The following is a 20758-nucleotide window of genomic DNA, read 5'->3' on the forward strand; positions in this document are numbered from 1 at the left end:
TCTTTTGATGTTTTACTAGTTTTCTTGTAACACCTTTAAATCTCAGATAAAATAACTTTCAAGTTGATAATCCTTTTTAAACCACGCATATAATCCGAGTGTACGTTAACATGGCCTTAAAGTTGTATAAAGATGACACTGTAAACAGTCATTGAAAAAATGGAGGTGGTTTTCACACTGTACACTTGTTACAGTGTGTACACTTTTGGTTTGTGGTTTGACCTTGACTGCTCTGGAATTAGTCAGAATGACCTCTAAAATGTACAGATTGGCGGCTGTCAACTTCTATCCACTTCTATCTATTAATTTCCACTACATGCATCTGACGAAGTGGGTATTCGCCCACGAAAGCTCATGCTCCAATACGTCTGTTAGTCTCTAAGATGCCATAGGATTCTTTGCTGCTTTTACAGATCCAGACTAACACGGCTCTCCTCTGATAACTTCTATTGAGACATTTAAGAGTTAAGTGAAGTGTAACTGTAAGATGACAAGTTATAGATCGACCACTTCTTCGCTTTTAAGTGAAGTTACAGTGAACATTTGACTGCAAAGATGTTTAATTTTTAAGTTTTGACCTTATTTTACTAGACCAATGAAGGCTGCCTATAGAATGCATAATCAGGATTGCAGGAAATCCTGTTAACCAACCCTGGGTTGTGTTTGCTTTTCCCTGAAGGTAAGCATCTGCTTGGAATGCAATAGCAGCAAATTGCGTGGATTGAAACGAAAATGGATCCGCTGCTCAGCACAAGCAACAGTCTTACATCTAAAGAAGTTCATTGCCAAAAAACTTAACCTTTCTTCTTTTAATGAGGTAATATTTTAACATAAGAGAAAATCACACTGTAAATAAGCTTGTAGCAAGTGTATGAAGCTCATTTTTTTAAAACCAAAGCTTTTCTTTGTAATCTTGTTCTTAGAGAGAACTGAACAAACCACTTTTCAGGTAAAATGTGATTATTGAAGTAGGACTTAAATACCTTTTTCATCTGAGCTGTATCTAGGCAAATCTGTCAACCTTTTTATAAAAATAATAAGTTAAAATATGAATGTTGAAGCACTTACCTCTTTCCTTCCCCAACGTAATCCTCTGGGGTTTCAGCCTTGTTGGTTCTTGGGCTAGTAGTATGAGCCACATGGCTTGTTTAATACCTTAACTCCTCTTTTTCTACATCCAGTTTAAAATGATTGTCATTAAAGTAAGCTTTGGCATAGTCTTCCACTAGTGTTATATGTTTATCTGATCATGTGTGTAAGAGAAAATGGAGAATTTCACCCCAGTGCATAGGGCCAGTGCCAGGCCTATCCACCACTAAAGTCTTTTTTTAAGCCATGTAGCTTAAGGGGTCCATAGCCCTTGTGTTGCTGTTATGCACAAGGATGAATTTCACCCAAAGTATAGGATCAGCATGTATCCAACATAATCTGGAGGGACTGCTGGTCATGCTGCTATGCTTCCTTGCAGGTTGATCATGCTTCCAAAGTGGAAAAACTAGGAGACTGTGAGTCACTGGGAAGCCATTTGGTGGGGGGAAAGAGAGGTGAATGAAGAAGTAGGAAGAAAAAGGGGGTCGTCATCTTCCCTTTGACCTCCTCCATTTCAGATTGTAAAACTAGGATACATTATTATGAAGGACAGCGTCCCTATAAACAGTCCTCTCCTCTCCTCACACAATCTAGTACAGGGTTTCTCAAACTTTTGTACTGGTGACCCCTTTCACATAGCAAGCCTCTCAATAGGACCCCCCCCCTTATCAATTAAAAACACTTTTTAATATATTTAACATCATTATAAATGCTGGAGGCAAAGTGGGGTTTTGGGTGAAGGCTGACAGCTTGCGACCTCCCATGTAATAGCCTCACGACCCCCTGAGGGGTCCCAACCCCCAATTTGAGAACCCCTGATCTAGTACTTACTGTACCATGTCCTAGCCCAACGGACGTGCCACCAGTTCAGTCACAGCCACATTCCCAATTGAGTGTTGCCTTGATATTCAGCCCTGCCAACTCCTTATCTGTTCCCCAGCTCAGAACCTCCTTTCTGCTCAGAAATAGCCCTGTCCCCACTTACACACCTCTCTCTCCTCTTCCTACCTAACCTCTCCACAGCTCTGAAACATCCTCTCCCATGCTCAGAACACAACCTACAAAAACAGCCAGCCTTTCAGGCTCTGAAGCCTTCCCCTTGCTACCTGACCACAGCCACAATCACCCACTCCTAGCACCAACCAGTGTGTAATCTACCGACCTACCTCTATTCAAAATTATTGTGAAGGCTACTTTTACTTAAAATAGAAATTGTCATCTGAAACAGCTTCACTTCTTCATGTATATAACAAGAGAAGATCACCTGTACCCTTGTTACGGTCACCAATTAAAAATCTTATTTGAGTAGTGTGAAGGAACATGCTTAATTTTATTGGCTCTTAATTGTATGTATAAGTGGTTTTTTCCCCTGTGTGGTCGCATGGAGTAGTTCTTCGCGTCATTGCTCATGTGTATTCCACAGTAGGTGTGCGTGCTTGCCATGTGTGCTGGTGCCGGAAGTTTTTCCCTTAGCAGTACCTGTACTGGGAGAGCACCGCCGCGACCCCTGGAGTGCACTCCCCCAACCCTCAGTTCCTTCTTGCTGCCAGTGAAGGTGGTCGGAACTTTGTGCTCCAGCTCTGCTGCAGCCTTTCTACTCATCCTTAGTGGTACCGTTTGTGGAATTGTTTCTTCCGTTGTTAGAGTGGGCTTGGGGCATGCTCCGTACCTCAGGCTTCAAGTCGTGCAACTCCTGTTGCCATTCTATGCCTAGGAGTGACCCGCACACTGAGTGTCTCCGCTGTTTGGGTGAGATTCACATCAGTGAACGTTGTAAGATCTGCAGGTCATTCAAGCCACAGACCAAGAAGGAGAGAGACATTAGACTCCGTGCTCTCTTGATGGAATCGGTGTTGGCCCCAACTCCGGGGTGCTGGGCAGACTCGGCTCCTGCCGCTGCTCCGTCGGTATGTAGCAAGGCACCCTCTACTAGCCAGCACCGGTCCCCGTCCAAGAAGCAGGGAAAGGGCCCTACCTTGTAGCAATGCCGAGGCAAGGAAAGAAGGGAGGCCGGTCTCACGTCGGGCAGCCCAGGGTCCCCCCAGAGCTCAAGGCTTCTGACTTGTGTTGAGCGGAGCAGCCTGGCGCCGTCCGTGCGCACATCTCCACTGGTATGGATGCCGTCGATGCCAGAGGCAATGCAGGCCACAAAAGACATGAGTCTCTCGGTTCCTGGCGTGCAACCAATGATGGGTCCCCGGTCCTGGGGCAGATCCCCATTGGGGGCCCATCAAACCTCTCCTGCGGGTCGCAGTTCCCACTCTGAGGACCATTCCCTACACCATTCAGCATGCAGCAACCGGTTATCCAGCAGCTCACGCCCTCCCTTGACGCCGACCAGACCGTCCCAGTCATGTCCCGGGTGGGAGTTTTGTGGACCCTCTACGCTGCCTGCCAGCAAGCATGGGCATCGAGAGAGGTGCCGGAAATGTTTCCTTTTGTGATGCGACTACCGCAGCTGGTCTCGACGGGATAGACATTGTCATTCCCAGTTCCCGCTCAACTAGACATCGCGCTCGAAATTCCCCTGCTGCCATAATGGGTACTGAAGCAGCTCTTCGGGCGGGTACTGTTCCTCGACTAAGAGGTCCAGGTCCCAAGGGAGGTGGCATCGCAGGCACCGCCACTCATGCCGTTCCTGTGAGACTGTACACTCGATGGTGATCTCAGCCGTGGCACCCAGCCACCCATTGGCCCGTGCGACTCAGCCAGGACAGCTACCGCCACTGGGCCCTCAGCTGGGTCAGTGGCAGGGACAGTGGTGCCAGTGGGCACCATGGATGCCGATGCCCGCCCAAATGGGGGCCTGCTCGGTCGCCGGAGCACTTCAGGCTCCATCAGCCTCGTCCAGCCTTCTAAGAGACAGATCGATGGGCCACGAGTCAGCAGACCCACACCTGAACTGTGATCTGGGGCTCAACCCCCTCGGTATGACTGAGGCCCATGGCTCTGCGCTGGCTCTTTCCTGGCACCAGACGACACCATAACGACGCCTCTGCCACCAATCCCTCAGGAGGATTTTAAGGCACACCAAGACCTGCTAAAGCAGGTGGCATCCAGCCTTCAGCAGCAGGCCGAGGAAATGGAGGGCCCCTCCGATTCCCTCTTTAGCGTGTTGTCCGCCTCGGCACCAGGCTACGTGGTTCTGCCCCTGCACCAGGGTGCAGCAAACATTTCCAACGCCCTGTGGCAAACTCCCGCCTCCTTGGCCCCAATCTCCAAGAAGGCTGAAAGGAAGTGCTTTGTGCCCACCAAGGACCATGAGTAACTCTATTCGCACCCAGCACCTAACTCGCTTGTGGTAGAGTTGGTAAACCACAGAGAGTGTAAGGGCCAACCCGTATCTACCCCCAAGAATAAGGATGCCAAATGACTGGACTTCTTTGATAGAAAGATTTATTCCTCGGCAAGTTTCCAGCTCAGGTTAGCCAACCACCAAGCCTTACTGAGCAGACATGACTTTAACCTATGGAAGTTCCTGCCTAAGTTTGAGCCTCTCCTCCCAGACCAGGACAGGAAGGACTTTAAGGCGCTAGTAGAAGAGGGGCGGTGGCAGCAAAAGCGGCCCTGCGAGCCTTGTCAGATGCAGGCGACACTGCAGCCCGCTCAATGGCTTTGGCGATCTCCATGCGCAGGACGTCGTGGCTCCTTCTGTCTGAACTGTCGACGGAGGCCCAATCCCTTACGCAAGACCTCCCGTTTGATGGGAAGGCGCACTTCGCAGACCAGACAGATGTCAGTCTGCATGAGATGAAGGATTCCCGCACTACCCTGCAGACCTTGGGCCTCTACAATCCTTCATCTAAGGATAAGGCCAAACCACAACCACCAGCTCAACCTACAAGGAGCAGATATGAGCCCCTGTATAAGAGACCAAGAGGCCAAAAATGCCAGTCTCAGTGGCAGTCCTGCTCCACCCCGCAGCCTGGGTCCGCTAAGGGCAAGAGGCAGGGAAAGAGGCGGTTTTGGCCATTTGCGGGGGGCACTGGGCCAGTTGCCAGAGAGACCCCCCCCAATTAATACAGTGTGTGTTCTGCAACCATTTGCCTTCTGCATGGCGTGGTCCTCTATCACATTGGACCTCTATCACATTGGTCCTCAGCACCATTTCCCAGGGCTACAGGTTGCAGTTTACGTCACCTCCTCCAGATCACCCGCCCTCCCCTGTAGGCCCCAGGGACCCGGAGCATACCGACCTCCTAGGGCAGGAGGTGGACTGTCTCCTGCACCTGGGGGCAGAGGAAAGAGTACCAGTAGAATTCCCGGGTAAGGGATTCTACTCCTGGTACTTCCTGATCCTGAAGGCCAAAGGGGGCCTCACGCCCATCCTGGACCTGTGGAGTCTAAACCATTTTCTAGCCCACTCCAAGTTCAGCATGGTTTCCTTGGCCTCTATTAACTCCTCCCTGGACCTGGGGGACTGGTATGTGGCTCTGGACCTCCAGGACATGTACTTTCACATCCATATTTTTGAGGGGCACAGGCGCTTCCTAGGACCACTAACAGTTTGCGGTCCTTCAATTTGGCCTATCCACAGCACCTAGGGTTTTCACGAAGTGTATGGCTGTGGTAGTGGCCTACCTCAGGCGGGAGAGGGTACAGATTTTTCCTTGCCTGGACAACTGGCTTCTCAAGAGAGACTCTCGTTCCGAGGTAAATATCCACGTGAAGCTGCTCCTGCCGACATGCGCCAGTCTCAGCCTAGTGGTGAAAGAGACCAAATCAACCTTAGTTTCAGTTCAGCACATAGAGTTCATTGGGGCACTGCTGGACTGCTCGAGGGCCACAGTGTCTCTTCCCCCGGATAGGTTCGAGGCCCTAAGAGATCTCATCACCTTGGTCATGGCTTTTCCAGTGACAACGGCAAGGGTGTGCCTTTGAATTCTAGGGCACGTGGCGGCATGTACGTACGTGGTCCGCCATGCCAGGCACCAAATGAGGCCCCTCCAACTCTGGCTAGCCTCCCAATTCTCTCAGGCCCAGGACGGGCTAGACAAGATTCTCACGGTTCTGTCCCCGATCCTGGCTTCCTTTCAATGGTGGTCTTATCCAAGCAGCATGCTGCAAGGGGTTCCTTTTCAGGATGTCAACCCATCTATGGACCTGGTGACTGATGCGTCGGACCTGGGTTGGGGAGCCCACACGGAACGTGCAAACTCAGGGGACGTGGTCAATCCTGGACTTGTCCCTTCACATAAATGTCAAAGAGCTCAGAGCAGTACGGTTTGTGTGCGTGGCCTTCCACACGCACCTTTGTGGCAAGGTGGTCAGGGTCCTCACGGACAACACCTCTGCCATGTACTACATCAACAGGCAAGGTGGACTCGCTCCCTAGCCCTCTGTCGGGAAGCCCTGAGCCTATGGGAGTTCTGGATAACCCATGATATCTCCCTGAGGGCCGTATGCCTCCTGGGGGACTGCATTACACAAGCGGATCGCCTCAGCAGGGTTTTCTCCCCCCAGTAAGAGTGGTCTCTTCACTTGGAGGTCACTCACCGGCTCTTCTGAGAGTGGGAAGTTCCCCAGATCGACGTCTTTGCAACCCTTCAGAACTGGCGTTGCCCTCAGTTCTGCTCCAGGGGAGGAGTGGGGAAGGGTGTGATCTCCGATGCGTTCCTCCTTCATTGGTTGGGCCAGCTCCTTTACACTTTCCCACCATTCCCTCTCGCTGACAAAGTCCTGCAGAAAGTAAAAGCAGGCAAAGTGAAAGTCATCCTCATAGCCCCAGTGTGGGCTTGCCAACACTGGTACGGGACCCTCCTTCGCCTCTTGGCGCCCCCCGCCCCCACGAGGATGCTGCCACTTTGCCTGGCCCTCCTCTCCCAGGATGAGGACCGCCTCCTCCATCCTAACCTAGCAGCACTCCATCTGACAGTGTGGTTGCTCTGTAGCTAGATGAGAAGGAGGGCAGATGTTCAGAGCAGGTAAGACGGGTCCTCCTGGAATGTAGGAAACTGTCCACACGCCGGACGTACATGGCAAAGTGGTCCAGGTTCTCCAAGTGAGTGAGTGCGCGGGTAGTCTCTCCTTCCTTTGCACCTCTCCAGCTTATCCTGGACTACCTCCTGTCCCTTAGGACCCAAGGACTGGCATCCGCCTCTGTCAGGGTACACTTGGCAGCCATATCGACCTTCCACCTGCCGATGCAAGGGCACTTGGTCTTCTCCCACTCGTTGACCTCCCGTTTCCTTAGGGGCCTTGACTGTTCATTCCCGTATGCGAGACCCCCTGTGCCGCAGTGGGACCTGAACCTGGGTTTGTCCCGACTCACAGGTCCTCCCTTTGAACCCCTGGCCACATGTTCCTGGTCTCACCCCTCATGGAAGGTAGCCTTTCTTGTGGTAATCACGTCAGCCCGCTGTGTCTCAGAACTCAGGGCCTTGACCTTGGAACACCCCTGTACGGTCTTCCACAGGGATACAGTCCAGCTTCGCCCACACCCGGCATTCCTCCCGAAGGTGGTCTCTGCCTTCCATGTGGATCAGAGCATCTTTCTCCCTGTGCTCTGTCCTAAGCCCCATTCCTCCACATGCTTGATGTACGTAGAGCGCTGACCTTTTACTTGGATTGGGCCAAACCGTTATGGAAATCCTCGCAGCTTTTTGTTGCCTTGGCTGAGCGGGTGAAGGGGCAACCAATCTCCACCCAGCATCTTTCCTGCTGGATTACCTTGTGTATACGCACGTGCTATGATCTGGCAGGGGTTCCCCCGCCACCTATTGTTAGGGCGCACTCAACAAGGGCTCAGGCCTCATCAGCTGCCTACGTAGCCCATGTCCCTATCCAAGACATTTGTAGGGCGGCCACTTGGGCCTCAGTTCACATGTTCATTTCACATTATGCGATTGTCTCTTCAAACTAGGGATGACACTGGGTTTGGCAGGGCGGTACTCCATCCCGGGTTATCGTGAACTCCTACCCACCTCCAACAGATATTGCTTCGAATCACCTACTGTGGAATACACATGAGCAATCACTCGAAGAAGAAAGAATAGTTACCTGTTCCGTAACTGGCATTCTTCGAGATGCGTTGCTCATGTCTATTTCACACCCCGCCCTCCTTCCCCACTGTCGGAGTTGTCCGGCAAGAAGGAACTGAGGGTGGGGGGAGCACGCAGTCCCCCTTATAGCGTGATATACAGGTGCCACTCCAGGTGCCGCAGCAGTGCTACCCCAGTACAGGTGCTGCTAAGGGGAAAACCTTCCGGCACCAGTGCACGTGGCGAGCACACACACCTACTGTGGAATAGACATGAGCAACACATCTCGAAGAATGCCAGTTTTGGAACAGGTAACTGTCCTTTCTCACAAAGGGAAGTTGCATCCCTGTCCCAAGTGAAGAATAGACTTAAGGACTGAAGTGATTACACACTTAAATTATCTAAATTATCACAGAGACTCTTACTGGTTCTAACACCTTTTTACTAAAATGTTAGTTTTCAAATCTGCAAAAAGCTACTGTAGCCAATGTTAATTTATATAAAACGTTGTCCCTGTGAAGGAGAGACCAGCCATTAAAAATACTGCTTACATCCCAGATTGTCATCTGCCATATAATGCCTAGAGAGACAAGGCAGGTGAGAGAATATCTTTTATGGCAACTGTTGGTGAGAAAGACAAGCTTTCGACCTCACGCAGAGCTCTTCTTGAAGTCTGGAAAGTGTATTTAGCTGTCACTCAGAGTACAAGGTGGAACAGATTGTTTAGCATGAGTAGTTAACACACATTTCAAGGGACCATTCAAGGTGAAAGCCACTTCAAGGTGAAAGCTCAAAAGCTCGTGTCTCTCATCAACAGAAGTTGGTTCAATAAAAGATATTATCCCACCCAACTTGTGTCTCCAACTCCCACACTATGGCAAGGGTTAGGATTTTTCCATTGTCTTCAGATGATTCTGGACATGTTTAACATGACTTTTATCCATGTGCATTGTCTTGTCTTAGAAGTGTGTTCTATGTGTCCCTTAATGAATTTAAGTCTCTCTTCCTTTTCAATCAGCTGGATATATTATGCAATGAAGAAATTCTTGGCAAGGACCATACGCTCAAATTTGTAGTTGTCACTAGATGGAGATTTAAGGTACGACACAACTGCTTTTTCATGAATTCACTCATATTTAGAATTACAATTAACTCATTAACCTGGTTATAGAACAGAATACATAAAATATCTGCCGTATACAGTTTTATACCTGCAGTAACTTTAAAACTGGCTAAAAAATTGGTTAAAAGTCCATCCTGGTTCAGGGGCAAAGTGAAGGCAACAACTAGAAATAAAGAACAATATATAACTGGGGAAAGAGGGGAAGTAGATAGTTATGAATATAAATTAGTAGTTATGAAGTGTAAAAAATTGGAAAGGGAACGCTAAAGACAACAGGAAAATATCCATGGCTGGCAAGGCTAAGGACAGTAGGTTTTTCAGATAAATCAGGAAAAAGAGAGAGTCTAACAGTGATATAGCCTCTTTACTATATGGAGCTGGTGCAAAAGTTAATGCAGAAAAGGTAAAAGTGATCAATGTATAGTTCTGTATTTGGAAAGAAGCAAGATGATATACTTGTGTTATGTGATGATGATGAACTACTTTTCAGTCCATTAGGAATTGAGGACATTGGGGATGATGATGATAATTAGTTCTTACATAGTGCTTTTTTATCAGTAGATCTCAGTGGTTTACAAATCAGATAAGAAACATTATCCCCATTTTATAGATGGGGAAACTGAGGCACATGGTGATGAAGTGACTTACCAAAGGTCATCCAGCAGGCCCAGATAATGTGCACTCAAGAGCCCTAAAAGGGTTGGTTCAGGACATCTCTGGATTGCTAGTGCTGTTTATTATTCATATTACCATAGCACCTAGGAGTCCTTGGAATAATGGGGAAATTCCAGAAGATGGGAAGAGTTTCTCCACAACTGGAGATGGGACACTGGGTGGTTGGTCATTGCTCTGAGGTGGTTCAGACAGTTCTTTCGCGATGCCCAGCTGGTGTCTTGCTCACATACTGATTGCTGGATTTGGGGATGGGAAAGAATATTCCCGTAGGTCAGATTGGCTGGGACTTGGGGTTTTTTTTGCCTTCCTCTGCAGCAGGATATGGTTTGCCTGCTGGGATCATCTGGGAATGACTCACCAAATCCATTCCCTGTCATTGCAGAGGCTTCAGGCATTGGTGGCACCTTGGTGTCTCATGTTCTCTCCCTGTGACACACAGTAGTTTAGTTTCCTGAGGTCTGGAATGCTTTGGTCTAACTAAAGTCTTTGGCCTTAATAGAAAAAGGTGAAAACTAATGGCCTGTGATATGCAGGAGGTCAGACTAAAAGATCTCATGATCCCTTCTGTCCTGGAACTATGCATATGGGCACAATATTAGCAAAGGGCAAACAGGATGACATGAGTAAATAGCCTGACATCAGTCCCAGGCAAAATAATGGAGAAGCTGATACAGGATTCAAACAATATAGAACTGAAGTATGGGCAAATAATTAATGCCAGCCAATATGGTTTTATGGAAAATGGCTTGTTAAGCCTGATTTTGTTTTTTGACGATTACAGATTTGGTTAATAAAGGTAGTTGCGTAGATGTAATATTCTTAGACTTTTGTAAGGGGTTCAACTTAGTACTTCACAGCATTCTGGTTTTGAAAATTAGAACTATACAATATCAATAAAACACCCATAAATAGATGAGTTGACTGACATCTCAAAGTAATGGTCAATAGGTAATGGTCAATAGGTCATTGAGTGGGATGTTTTTAGTGGGGTTCCCCAGTGATCAGTGCTAGACCTATGCTATTTGGTATTTTTATCAACTGTCTGACAGTGAATATAAAATTTGCAGATGACACAGATTGGCCAGGTGCTCAATAAAGATGAGGCCAGGGCAGTCGTGCAGAATGATCTAGATCACTTGCTAAGCTGGGCCCGTTCAAACAAATTATTTTTGCCAAAGGCAGTGTGATACATCTAGGAAGAGGGAATGCAGGCCAGACCTACAGAATGGGGGACTGTATCTTAGACAGCAGTAACTCTGAAAATGATTATGGGGTCATAGTGGTGGACAAGCAGCTCAGCATGTGCTCCGAATGTGATACTGTGGATGTGATCCTTGGCCATATAAAAAGGGGGGTAATGAACTGGAATAGGGAAATAACTTCTATATGTGGCATCAGTGAGACTGATACTGGAATACTGGGTCCAGTTCTAGTGTCTACCTTTTAAAAAAGATGTTGAAAAATTGGAGAGAGTGAAGAGAAAAGCTATTAAAACGATTTGAAGATTGGAAAAAATACCTTATGGTGAGACTTAGAGCTCAATCTGTTTAGCTTATCAAAAATAGTATTGATAGGTAACTTGATTATAGTGTAAAAGTACCTTCCTGGGTAGAAATTGCTGAGTACTAAAAGGCTTTCTAAGCTAGCAGAGAATGACATAACAAGAATTAGTGGCTGGAAGCTGGTGAGACACATTCAAATTAGAAATAAGACAAATTTTTAGCAATGAAGATAGTTACCTTGGTAGTTTGTTCTAAAGGTTGAGTGGTGGCTTCTCCATCTCTTCTCTTCAAAGCAGACTGGATGTTATAGTTAGGCTCAATATACCGCTAACTAGGTGAACTTCTGTGATCTGTTATACATAAAGTCAGACTAGATGATACACGGTCAGTTCCTTCTGGCCTTAAAATATAAATCAATAACGTATTTTGATGAGTTGATTACCTATCACATGGGAGGATTCATTTTGCTTTTACTTCTTAAATTAGCTCATTATTTTATCTTGCAGAAAGCACCTCTCCTGCTACATTACAGACCCAAAATGGACTTGCTGTAAGAGACCTTTATTGTCCTTCTGGACAGCGTTTTTTGCAGAGACTATCATCAGGCACCTTCTTAGTGCATAACTTAACTCACGTGACACGAACCAGCAGAATTTTTTGGAAGACTATAGTGCTCTCACAGGCAACCAACCTTCTGAATATTTCCTCTGGGGACGTGTTGCCCAGATTTCTGGACAGAAAATATTTATACTTTTTTTGTACGAAAGAAATAAATCACAAGAGGACACTACCAGCACTAAGTTTACAGATCCTGAAAACACTTCACAGTTCCATGTAGCTCAACTTGATTCATCTCTTTGCTGCAGTTACGATAATCTAAGTTAAAATGTTGTGGGGGTGATTTAAAAGGTTGTTTCTGACACCAAAATTTCCTTTAGTTTCTTTCCATCTTTTGAAACTTCTGAAGCTTATTTTGATCTATTCTGCAAAGTGTTTCTGTCCTACTTAGTATGCCTCAGTTACTTTGGCTTTCATTGAGCCCTTTGAAGAGCATTGAACGTACCTTATGATTATAGAGACTGGTGATATTTATGCTGCATTAAAAACTTCCTAAAAATCTAGGCATCTGAAAACTCCATGAGTTTCACACAATGCTTGATCTCATTTTATATTTCATTCATGTTTTGGCATCCTCTGCATGTTCTGATGAGGCTAATGAAAATGCATTTACTTTTTTAACATGGCCCAATATTTTGCTGTGTCATAAATTGCATCCGATCATAACAGAAGAGTACTCAAAGTGCTAAATTTGTGAATTTTAAGGTAGACTTGTCTTATACAGTAGAGGCTTGCAGAAATCTATTTTTTTCTTTAGGGAGAACATTTTTTTTTTTTTTTTTTGCTAAATTTGTAACTAGTGGTTAAAGCATTTTTATTTTGGGAAACATACCCCATAGAAAATTACACAAGTTTCCATGTCACTGGTTTAAAAATTCAGTTGTTAATTACTGACCAGTTCTAGATTTCCTTTAATGGTTTCCTTAAGAAGCCATTGTTTTCTTTAGTGCAATCATTAGCTATCTTGGAGGTCAGATTCGATCGTAGTGGCACCTTCTGGTCTTAAAATCTATTAATCTAGCTTTTGTGTTCAGCCTTGAGAGATGCCGGACGCTACTCTATGTATGTCATCAAGTCCATGCTCAGATAATGCTTAGAGGGGAGTTAACTTAAAAAAAAATAATAAAAAAAAAATCTTGAAAGCATTTTAATAATAGGTGACTTAAAAAAACTGTTAATACTGGTTGAAAGTGATTTCTGCAAGCAATATACTGTATAACATATAATAAAAATATGAAATGTTAAAATATTTGACTGACACAGGGATTGTAAGATACTGAAAAGAGGGTGTGCAGTATGACACACTGGCAGCTGGAAGTTATTACTTTCTTTTTAAACGCTCAGGAGGGAAAGTTACTCTGTCAGCTGAAAACGCCAGTTTTGTATACATATTATTAAACCCTTTTAATCCTCCATAAGACACATGTCACTGGGTAACATAAGCATTATGCCTGTTGGCATCACCCTACTCCATCCAGTTGTGCTCCTCTGCCCTGCAAAAAATCATTATTTAAAATTAGATTCAACATCAGGAAGTAAATCATGAAAAATACTGGCTTATCCAAACATGTACATTCTCTTTTCTCCTAGGTCTGAAAGAAATCCACCCCCTCCCCAAAACAGCATGTTCCTGTGTGCCTCCTTACAAATTCTTAGCTGGAGCCTTCCGTTCCTCCATTTGCCTCCTCCCTTAGCTTTCCTACTGCCACATTTGTGAGAGAGAACACAGTCTCACCTGTATATATTTCAAAACAGCATTATAAAGCTGCATTCTTTTATTTTTATTCATAATCATAGAGGTGAATGAGGAGGAAATCAGAATGGGTGCAAATGGAAAAACAAGGGAAATCTGGACTAGTAGGAGTGCCATCTCTGCAAATCTAGGGCGTGAGAGATGTAAAGGTACTGAGGGCTCCTTGGGCCAGGCAGGATGACTTCACATCTAGGCCTGGAGTATTTCGGCATTGGAGGGTGGGGGAATAGAATTTAGCTCTGGTTTGGTCTTTCTGTTCGTGTATGCACCTATCTGCAATTCTACTTTTATCTACGTATAACTTGAAGAAAAAAATACAAGTGTCAAAAGAGGAAAGGGGAGACTTCAGTAGTTTAGTTTTATCAACTGGCCCTTCGTGAGCTTTTCACAAAATGAACCTAGGTGATGTGACTCTACATGTCAATTGATTTACCAGGACTTTGTGGAACTGTTAATCAGTTGTCCGCATTGTGGGGTATGTAAGGGAACTTCAGCCAAGTGACCCTATCCTAATCAATCTGATTAATTTGCATCTAAGGGTTTAATAAATATATATACACTATGTGTCTACCTCAGAATATGCACTGCAGCAGCATTTTGTAAAACCAGATGTTACTGCAGTGCCATTGAAATACATCAGAATTTGAATATTTCCTGTGTAATAAAACTGAGGAGCGATTAAACAGTATGAACATGCACATTCAAAAACCCCTCTGCCATTCAGTTCTAACTCTCTCTGTAGCAATCTACAGTACAGAATATATATTTGTAAGTTTGTAGCTATCTTTGGAATCACTTGAATTTGCTATGGTGCTATATCAATATATTTAAATATCAGTTGATATCTGTATAGATACATAAATCTGAAGCCTGTATTAACACCAACAGTGGTTATAGCTCATAATTGTGTGTAACTCTGCTTTTTTAAATGTATTAACCTGATAAAACCTCAGTGGTAAAAATACCTATTTTTCTAAATTGCATCATGTCAGAATATCTTCACTACAGAAACTATTTCCCATAGGGGTTTGCTGCACCAGTTGGTTTGATTTTAGCTTTGTAGAAAGAGTAGCATCCAATTAAATTCAACAGTCAGTGTGAGACCATAAGGATTCTATTTCTGAAATATCTGTTTTACTTCTGTGAAGCTTGAGACAGTTGATTTAATGTCGAAACTATATTGGGGGGAAAAATAACTATTGATTTTTTTAAAATATTGTTTAACGTCTGAAAGCCAGACTCAGCTTAGATATCTCATGGTCCTGCTTGGTCATGTTCAGTTTATTTTGGTTTTAGTGAAGATGGAGTTACTGTGAAGTAGTTTTCACAACTGCTTACGCTGGTAAGTAATTGCAGTACAAGTATCTTGTTGCATTATCCTCAGCAGCAATGAGACTAATTACCCACGCTCATAGTCTCACTAGATATAGTTTTCATTTAAAATAGATAATTCAGATAGAATATATAATATTGAATTTAAATAAGATTTGGGGGTTTTAAAAAAAATTAACTTTATAAAATTATTTATTCTATTTTAAGCCTTCTATCTTATTTTACCATCCAAGTATTTTGGTTTCAATGGTCCAGCTTTATTTACGGGCATATAAAATGAAATTGTGAGATGTTTTTACAAGCTTCTTCCTTTTACTTTGAGTTTTAGTAGTTTTTATTTGATGGTTTTTGTATGGATAAAGAGCATTACTTATGCTTTTGTGCAATAGGTTTGAAACATGCATTTATAAGGCATATGTTTAAATTGTAAATGTAGCATCTACTTACCGCTAAATTGAGAAGGAATGTAGGTGGGATTTTTAAAATGTACATTCAAATAGGTTTTTATTGGTTTTTTTTTATTTTTAATTTTTGGGGTTTTTTTTAATTATTATTTTGAAGTGAAGTTTGGGGTTTTAAAATTGTGTGTAAGTGCAAGAACTACCTGTCAGCAATATTTAAAAATAAATGATCTGGCAAGAAACATTAATGTGAATTGTGGAAGCAATCTGCAAGACTTGCAGCCTATCTGAAATTGTTTTTGTGCCATTGTTACGTCTGGTATCTTTGTGTACCATCTAACCTGGGAATATTTATTTTTTATTGGTTGTGCAATACTACACACAACACTATAACCTCTGGGGATATGGGACCATATGAAATATCAGACTACAACTATGATGGTGCTATTTTTTCCTATAGGCTCTGAGCCTTTGAAAGCTTATCTGGCTCTATTGTCTTCATAACAGCATAATTAGTCTTAGGAGAGTCATTGGACTCCCCCTCCCCCCCGCCTCCCCAATGAATGGTAAATGTAGAGGTATAGCTACCCTGTCTTACAATTATTTGAATCTTACCATTGAGATAAGTGTAATAGGAAAAAGCCAACCAGTTTGTACATCAACAGATGAGTCTTTGATAAATTATATTGTAAATCTGTACTTAAGAAATGCATTTAATGCAGACAGCTTAAACTGTACTCTACAGAAAAATCCAGTTGCTGTATTTCCTCAGGTAATCACTTCAGTTTGGATGCTTCACTGGAAGTTTTAAAGCAACCTACGTATTTGTTCCTCTCCTTCAAAGTTAAAGAAAAGAAAAAATCCCATCGTATAGGCTAGAATTTTTGCGTAACTTAACTATACTTAACTATAATGGAGAGGTTTACTTAACATTTCCTTAGGTACCAGGTGCAGAGAGAACATTTATTTTAAGGTGCATAATTTAGCTTTGAACTGCCCTTTGATTCTGCGCTTTGATGAAAGTGGAGTTTAGGTACAGATTTTCTGGAAACTTGCTCCTCATGGTAAGCCCACATTTTTAATTTTTTTTAATAGTATTGAGTTTGAATTTCCTCATGTACAAACTTAAGCTTGAGTCCTGCAATCTGATCCACCTAGTAGATCCTTCTGCCCTCACGGAATCTAGTTGAAGTCAATGTGGCCTGCCCCAGAGCAGATTGTAGGACTGGGGCGTAAAGGTCCAATACTGCAAATCCAAACGTTGTAACTTTACTCGTATAGATGGTTCCATTTAAATCAATGGGATTATTCACAGGAGCAGAGTTACTTAGCGGCATGCCTGCACAAGTCCTTTTAACTTACAACTTTGGTTTAATATAATCCTTAACATCCAAATGATTTAACTGGACAAAAGGAAACTTCTTTTTTTCTGGAACAAGATTAATTTAGGGTTAAGGGACAATAAGCCAGTGCAACCACTAAGCCTTTATCCTCAATATGTGGTATATAAAGATACTGAAACTATCACAGTATAAAATCATATTTTTGACTTAGTTTCATTTGAAAGTTTACATTTTTTATGCTTTGTGTTGCTGTGTAATTTTTGTACTATTGGTGGCTAGTTTTTGTCTGAATAAGCCTTTTGGGATTATTGCTTAATGTTTTGATTTTATGATAGTGAAGCTTGTATTCAGTGTTTTGCCAATTAATATTATATGCTTGTTAATAAAAGCAAAAAAAAAAAAAAACCTAACTCAAATTCTCTCAGGCTGAAAGTTTGTCCATTTTTCCCCAAGAACCTAAAGGACTAGCTAGTACAATACAACGGTACTATACAATACTGCATATACCGAAACAATCCCCTATGTATAGTTCTATAATGTATCTTCCCCCTGAAATGAATACCATTTTTTTTGCTTGAATCTAACACTAGCACTGCACAAAATGTTACACTAAATACAAAACTTCTTAAATTGGTAAAATGTTTGTGCCAAATACATGGCACTCTATTCATTAGCAAATAAAGTGACTTCTGTTGTATGGAGGAGGTTATTTTCGGTGCTTCGGACTCTTCGTGCATTTGTACATATGGATATATTTGCCACACTGTACATGGTATCAGATTTACTCCTTATCTGCTAATGTTGCTGTGCGGGGTCATATTGGAGTCCAGCCTTCTGTTGGACACAATTAACAAATGTTAAATAAAAAAAAACCAACCTGCCCAAATCCTTATTTTGTTTTAATTGTTAATGATTGACAGATACTAATAGTCTGTTTTCTCTCTGGTTGAAAGTTAGAAAAAGGTCTTAGACTAGCTAAAATGCCACTCCAGAGAGTGTTAGTTCATGAACCAGAGGTAAATTTGCCTTCAAAGAGTTGATCTAATTCTTGGTTACTTTCTGGGTTATTTTAGCGGTTTCTTCCCTAACTGTTTAAGATCATCAGGGATTATGTAGGAACTCCTCAAAAGGATTTACTGTTCTAGGTTTAAATGAATCTCAAGGTAAATCTAGATCAACGGTTCTCTAACTTTTGTACTGGTGACCCCTTTCAAATAGCAAGCCTCTGAGTGCAACAACCCCCCCCCCTTATAAACTAAAAACACTTTTTTATATATTTAACACCATTGGCGGGAGGGATAGCTCAGTGGTTTGAGCATTGGTCTGCTAAACCCAGGGTTGTGAGTTCAATCCTTGAGGGGGCCACTTAAGGATCTGGGGCAAAAATCAGTACTTGGTCCTGCCTAGTGAAGGCAGGGGGCTGGAGTCAATGACTTTTCGAGGTCTCTTCCAGTTCTAGGAGATAGGTATATCTCTAATTATTATAATAAATGCTGGAGGCAAAGCAGGGTTTGGGGTGGAGGCTGACAGCTCGCGACCCCCAGTTTGAGAACCTGTGATCTAGATACACTAGTAAACTGCAAAGCATATAAAAACGTAGGTGAATTTCTTTGCAGCATCTGCATACAGTAATGTATATTTTCAGAATTGTATGTGGTGTTTTCTTCATATTGAGAGAGGCAAAAGGTTTAATAATATTTCTGCCATTTTGCTAGGAATTGTAAGGAACTCTGGTTCTAAACCACGTAGCGGTCTGTTCCTGCACTTGCACTAATGGTAGTGACATGTAATCGTCCTGAGGAGATGAGGCCCACTAGATAGTTTTGCCATTGATTGGCCGTTCAAATACCAGTAGGAGAAATCTGTCTCAGAAAGGTCACTTTGTTCACGTGTGTCACTAAAAAGTGAATAAATAATAAACTTCTAAGTTTAGCACTAATTTTGCTGTCAGCAAGCACTATAAACCTCCTTATTCTCATTGTTAGTTCATCTATCATTTCTCCATGACTTTGCTTTGTTGGTTGCTTGAAAACACACCTACAGACCAGTGATTTATGCATGGGTGTTTCTGGTTAGTCCAGCACACTGCACACTGCACTATTGGCAAGTATTCCAGGCATCTAGAGAGAAATTAACAGTGCTAGAAACCAACTGATGTCTTTCCCAATAGTGTAGTTGTATGTTCCACGCTGCCCCTCTTGTAACTTGCTGGAATAATTAAGTGATGACCAACTGTTTTTGCCAGCTGTGACCCCTGAGCCATGCCCTACACAAAAATACATAGGAACACAAATCTGCACACTAGTCTAATGTTTGTAATAAGCATCTACGTGGTGAGAGAGTTGCTCAGGTGCACAGGAAGAGTGATGCGCACATATACCTCATTTCAGGAATGGATAAAGGCACCACCATCAGCATCTGTTGTGAATGTGACCTTTTGAACTATGCTGTTGCAAAACTTGTTTTATAAGTTTTATGTTTTGTATTGCGTTGTGTATAATATATTATATTTGTAGTTATTCAGATTGTCTTTGGTGTTGATTTTGGACATAAAAATAAATTCTTTGATCATGGCCTTTAATATCCATGATTTTTGTGCTAGTCTGAACTGGTGGAACTAAATTAGGTTTGATTGTGAGTCAGAGAAAACTAAACACTGGAAATGTAGGAGGAATAAACCATAAAGAAATGAGCATCCCAAAACACAATTGCTAATCTGCAGAACAATAGTAGAAACTATTTGAGCTTGGTTGTGGAATTCCCAGAGCCTCACAGACATAGCTTAATAGTCATGTTAGTGTGAATATACCCATGTTCCTACTGAGCTCTGAAAGCTCTGCACCTGCCAATGCAGCTCTTATTAAGCAGCAAACTCAAATTCTCCCCAGCGGTAAGCAAGCCCAGGAAAAGTTTAGAAATCCTAATAGTTCTTTGCCTACTGTGACTCTCCCTGGCTGAATATTTCCAATACTCTTTCCGTGAGAATTCCACTTAAGCTAAACATTGATTTACAAAAAAATAAACTCAGTAGCTTTTGTATATGGAAGTTCTGTTATCTGCATACATCTGAGGCACTACCCTTTGTAGCGGTGAGTTAATGTTAAGTCAAAGAATTGGTTAATTGTTTTCATAGTCAGTGGTTCAGACCAATAGAAATGTATATAAACTATTTAGTGCTGGCATCAAAAGTGATGGTCTCATTATTCTGTCCTATAACTTACTCAGTGTCTTCGGGTTTCCAATATGTGGGCCATTTACACTAAAAACTTTATTTTCCTTTATCTAAGAGATCCCCAGCCACGGTATATTTGGGCTTAGAGGAAGAACAGTTTGCTTGATTTTGACTTTGAAGTGAGCTGTTTTCCATGCTTTGAAGTTAAATGTGTTCTTTGACATGCTGTCAACAGTGAGGATGAGGCCTCTGTGAATATATAATGTGCTTCAGAGATGCCTGCCGATGAGAGTTGAGTGGTGTTTCACATTTGGAGACTGTTCTAAACAGGAGTTTTTCACCTGGTGATGTTTCTTGGATATATTTTGTGGTCTGTGTTTGTATGAAAGTTGTTTGTATGTCATGCTTGAGGGGGAAAGAAGAAGACTTATTGGTGCATTTTGTGCAGTTGAAGTTACTTTCAGTATCTATGGCAGAGAGAGAGAGGATTGAGACGATAGGGTGGTCGACAAACAGCCAATGTGGGGGAAGTAGCAAGCTTTCTTCTTTGGTTCTGTTATTTCCAGTTGTGACGAATGTGGGGATGCTCAGCAATGAATCTGTACCTTGTAATGTGGCTTGTGTTTAGGATTTCTGAGACGTTTTCAAATATCTGGGGTTTACACTGTTTCAACACACTTCCTTCCACACACAGGTGGGTACAGTCAGAAGACCTGTGATTGCAAGCCACGGAGGCTGAATGGGCCTAGCTGCCAAACAATGGAGTCACC

At 43.1% G+C, this 20758-nt stretch overlaps 1 protein-coding gene across 5 annotated transcripts in view; it reads left to right on the forward strand.

Annotated features, from left to right (window-relative positions):
* Nucleotides 1-18049, forward strand: part of PCGF3 (polycomb group ring finger 3) — a 97519-nt gene extending 79470 nt beyond the window's left edge. For all 5 annotated transcript variants that reach the window (XM_030567339.1, XM_030567338.1, XM_030567341.1 and 2 more), the window contains 3 exons: nt 680-817; nt 9088-9168; nt 11876-18049. In XM_030567339.1, coding sequence (XP_030423199.1) covers nt 680-817; nt 9088-9168; nt 11876-11923 — 267 coding nt within the window. In that variant the 3' untranslated portion in view covers nt 11924-18049. The remainder of the gene's footprint in view (nt 1-679; nt 818-9087; nt 9169-11875) is intronic.
* Nucleotides 18050-20758: the final 2709 nt, after the last annotated feature.

This window comes from Gopherus evgoodei, chromosome 6, assembly GCF_007399415.2.
Source record: "Gopherus evgoodei ecotype Sinaloan lineage chromosome 6, rGopEvg1_v1.p, whole genome shotgun sequence".
Classification (NCBI taxonomy): Eukaryota; Metazoa; Chordata; order Testudines; family Testudinidae; genus Gopherus; species Gopherus evgoodei.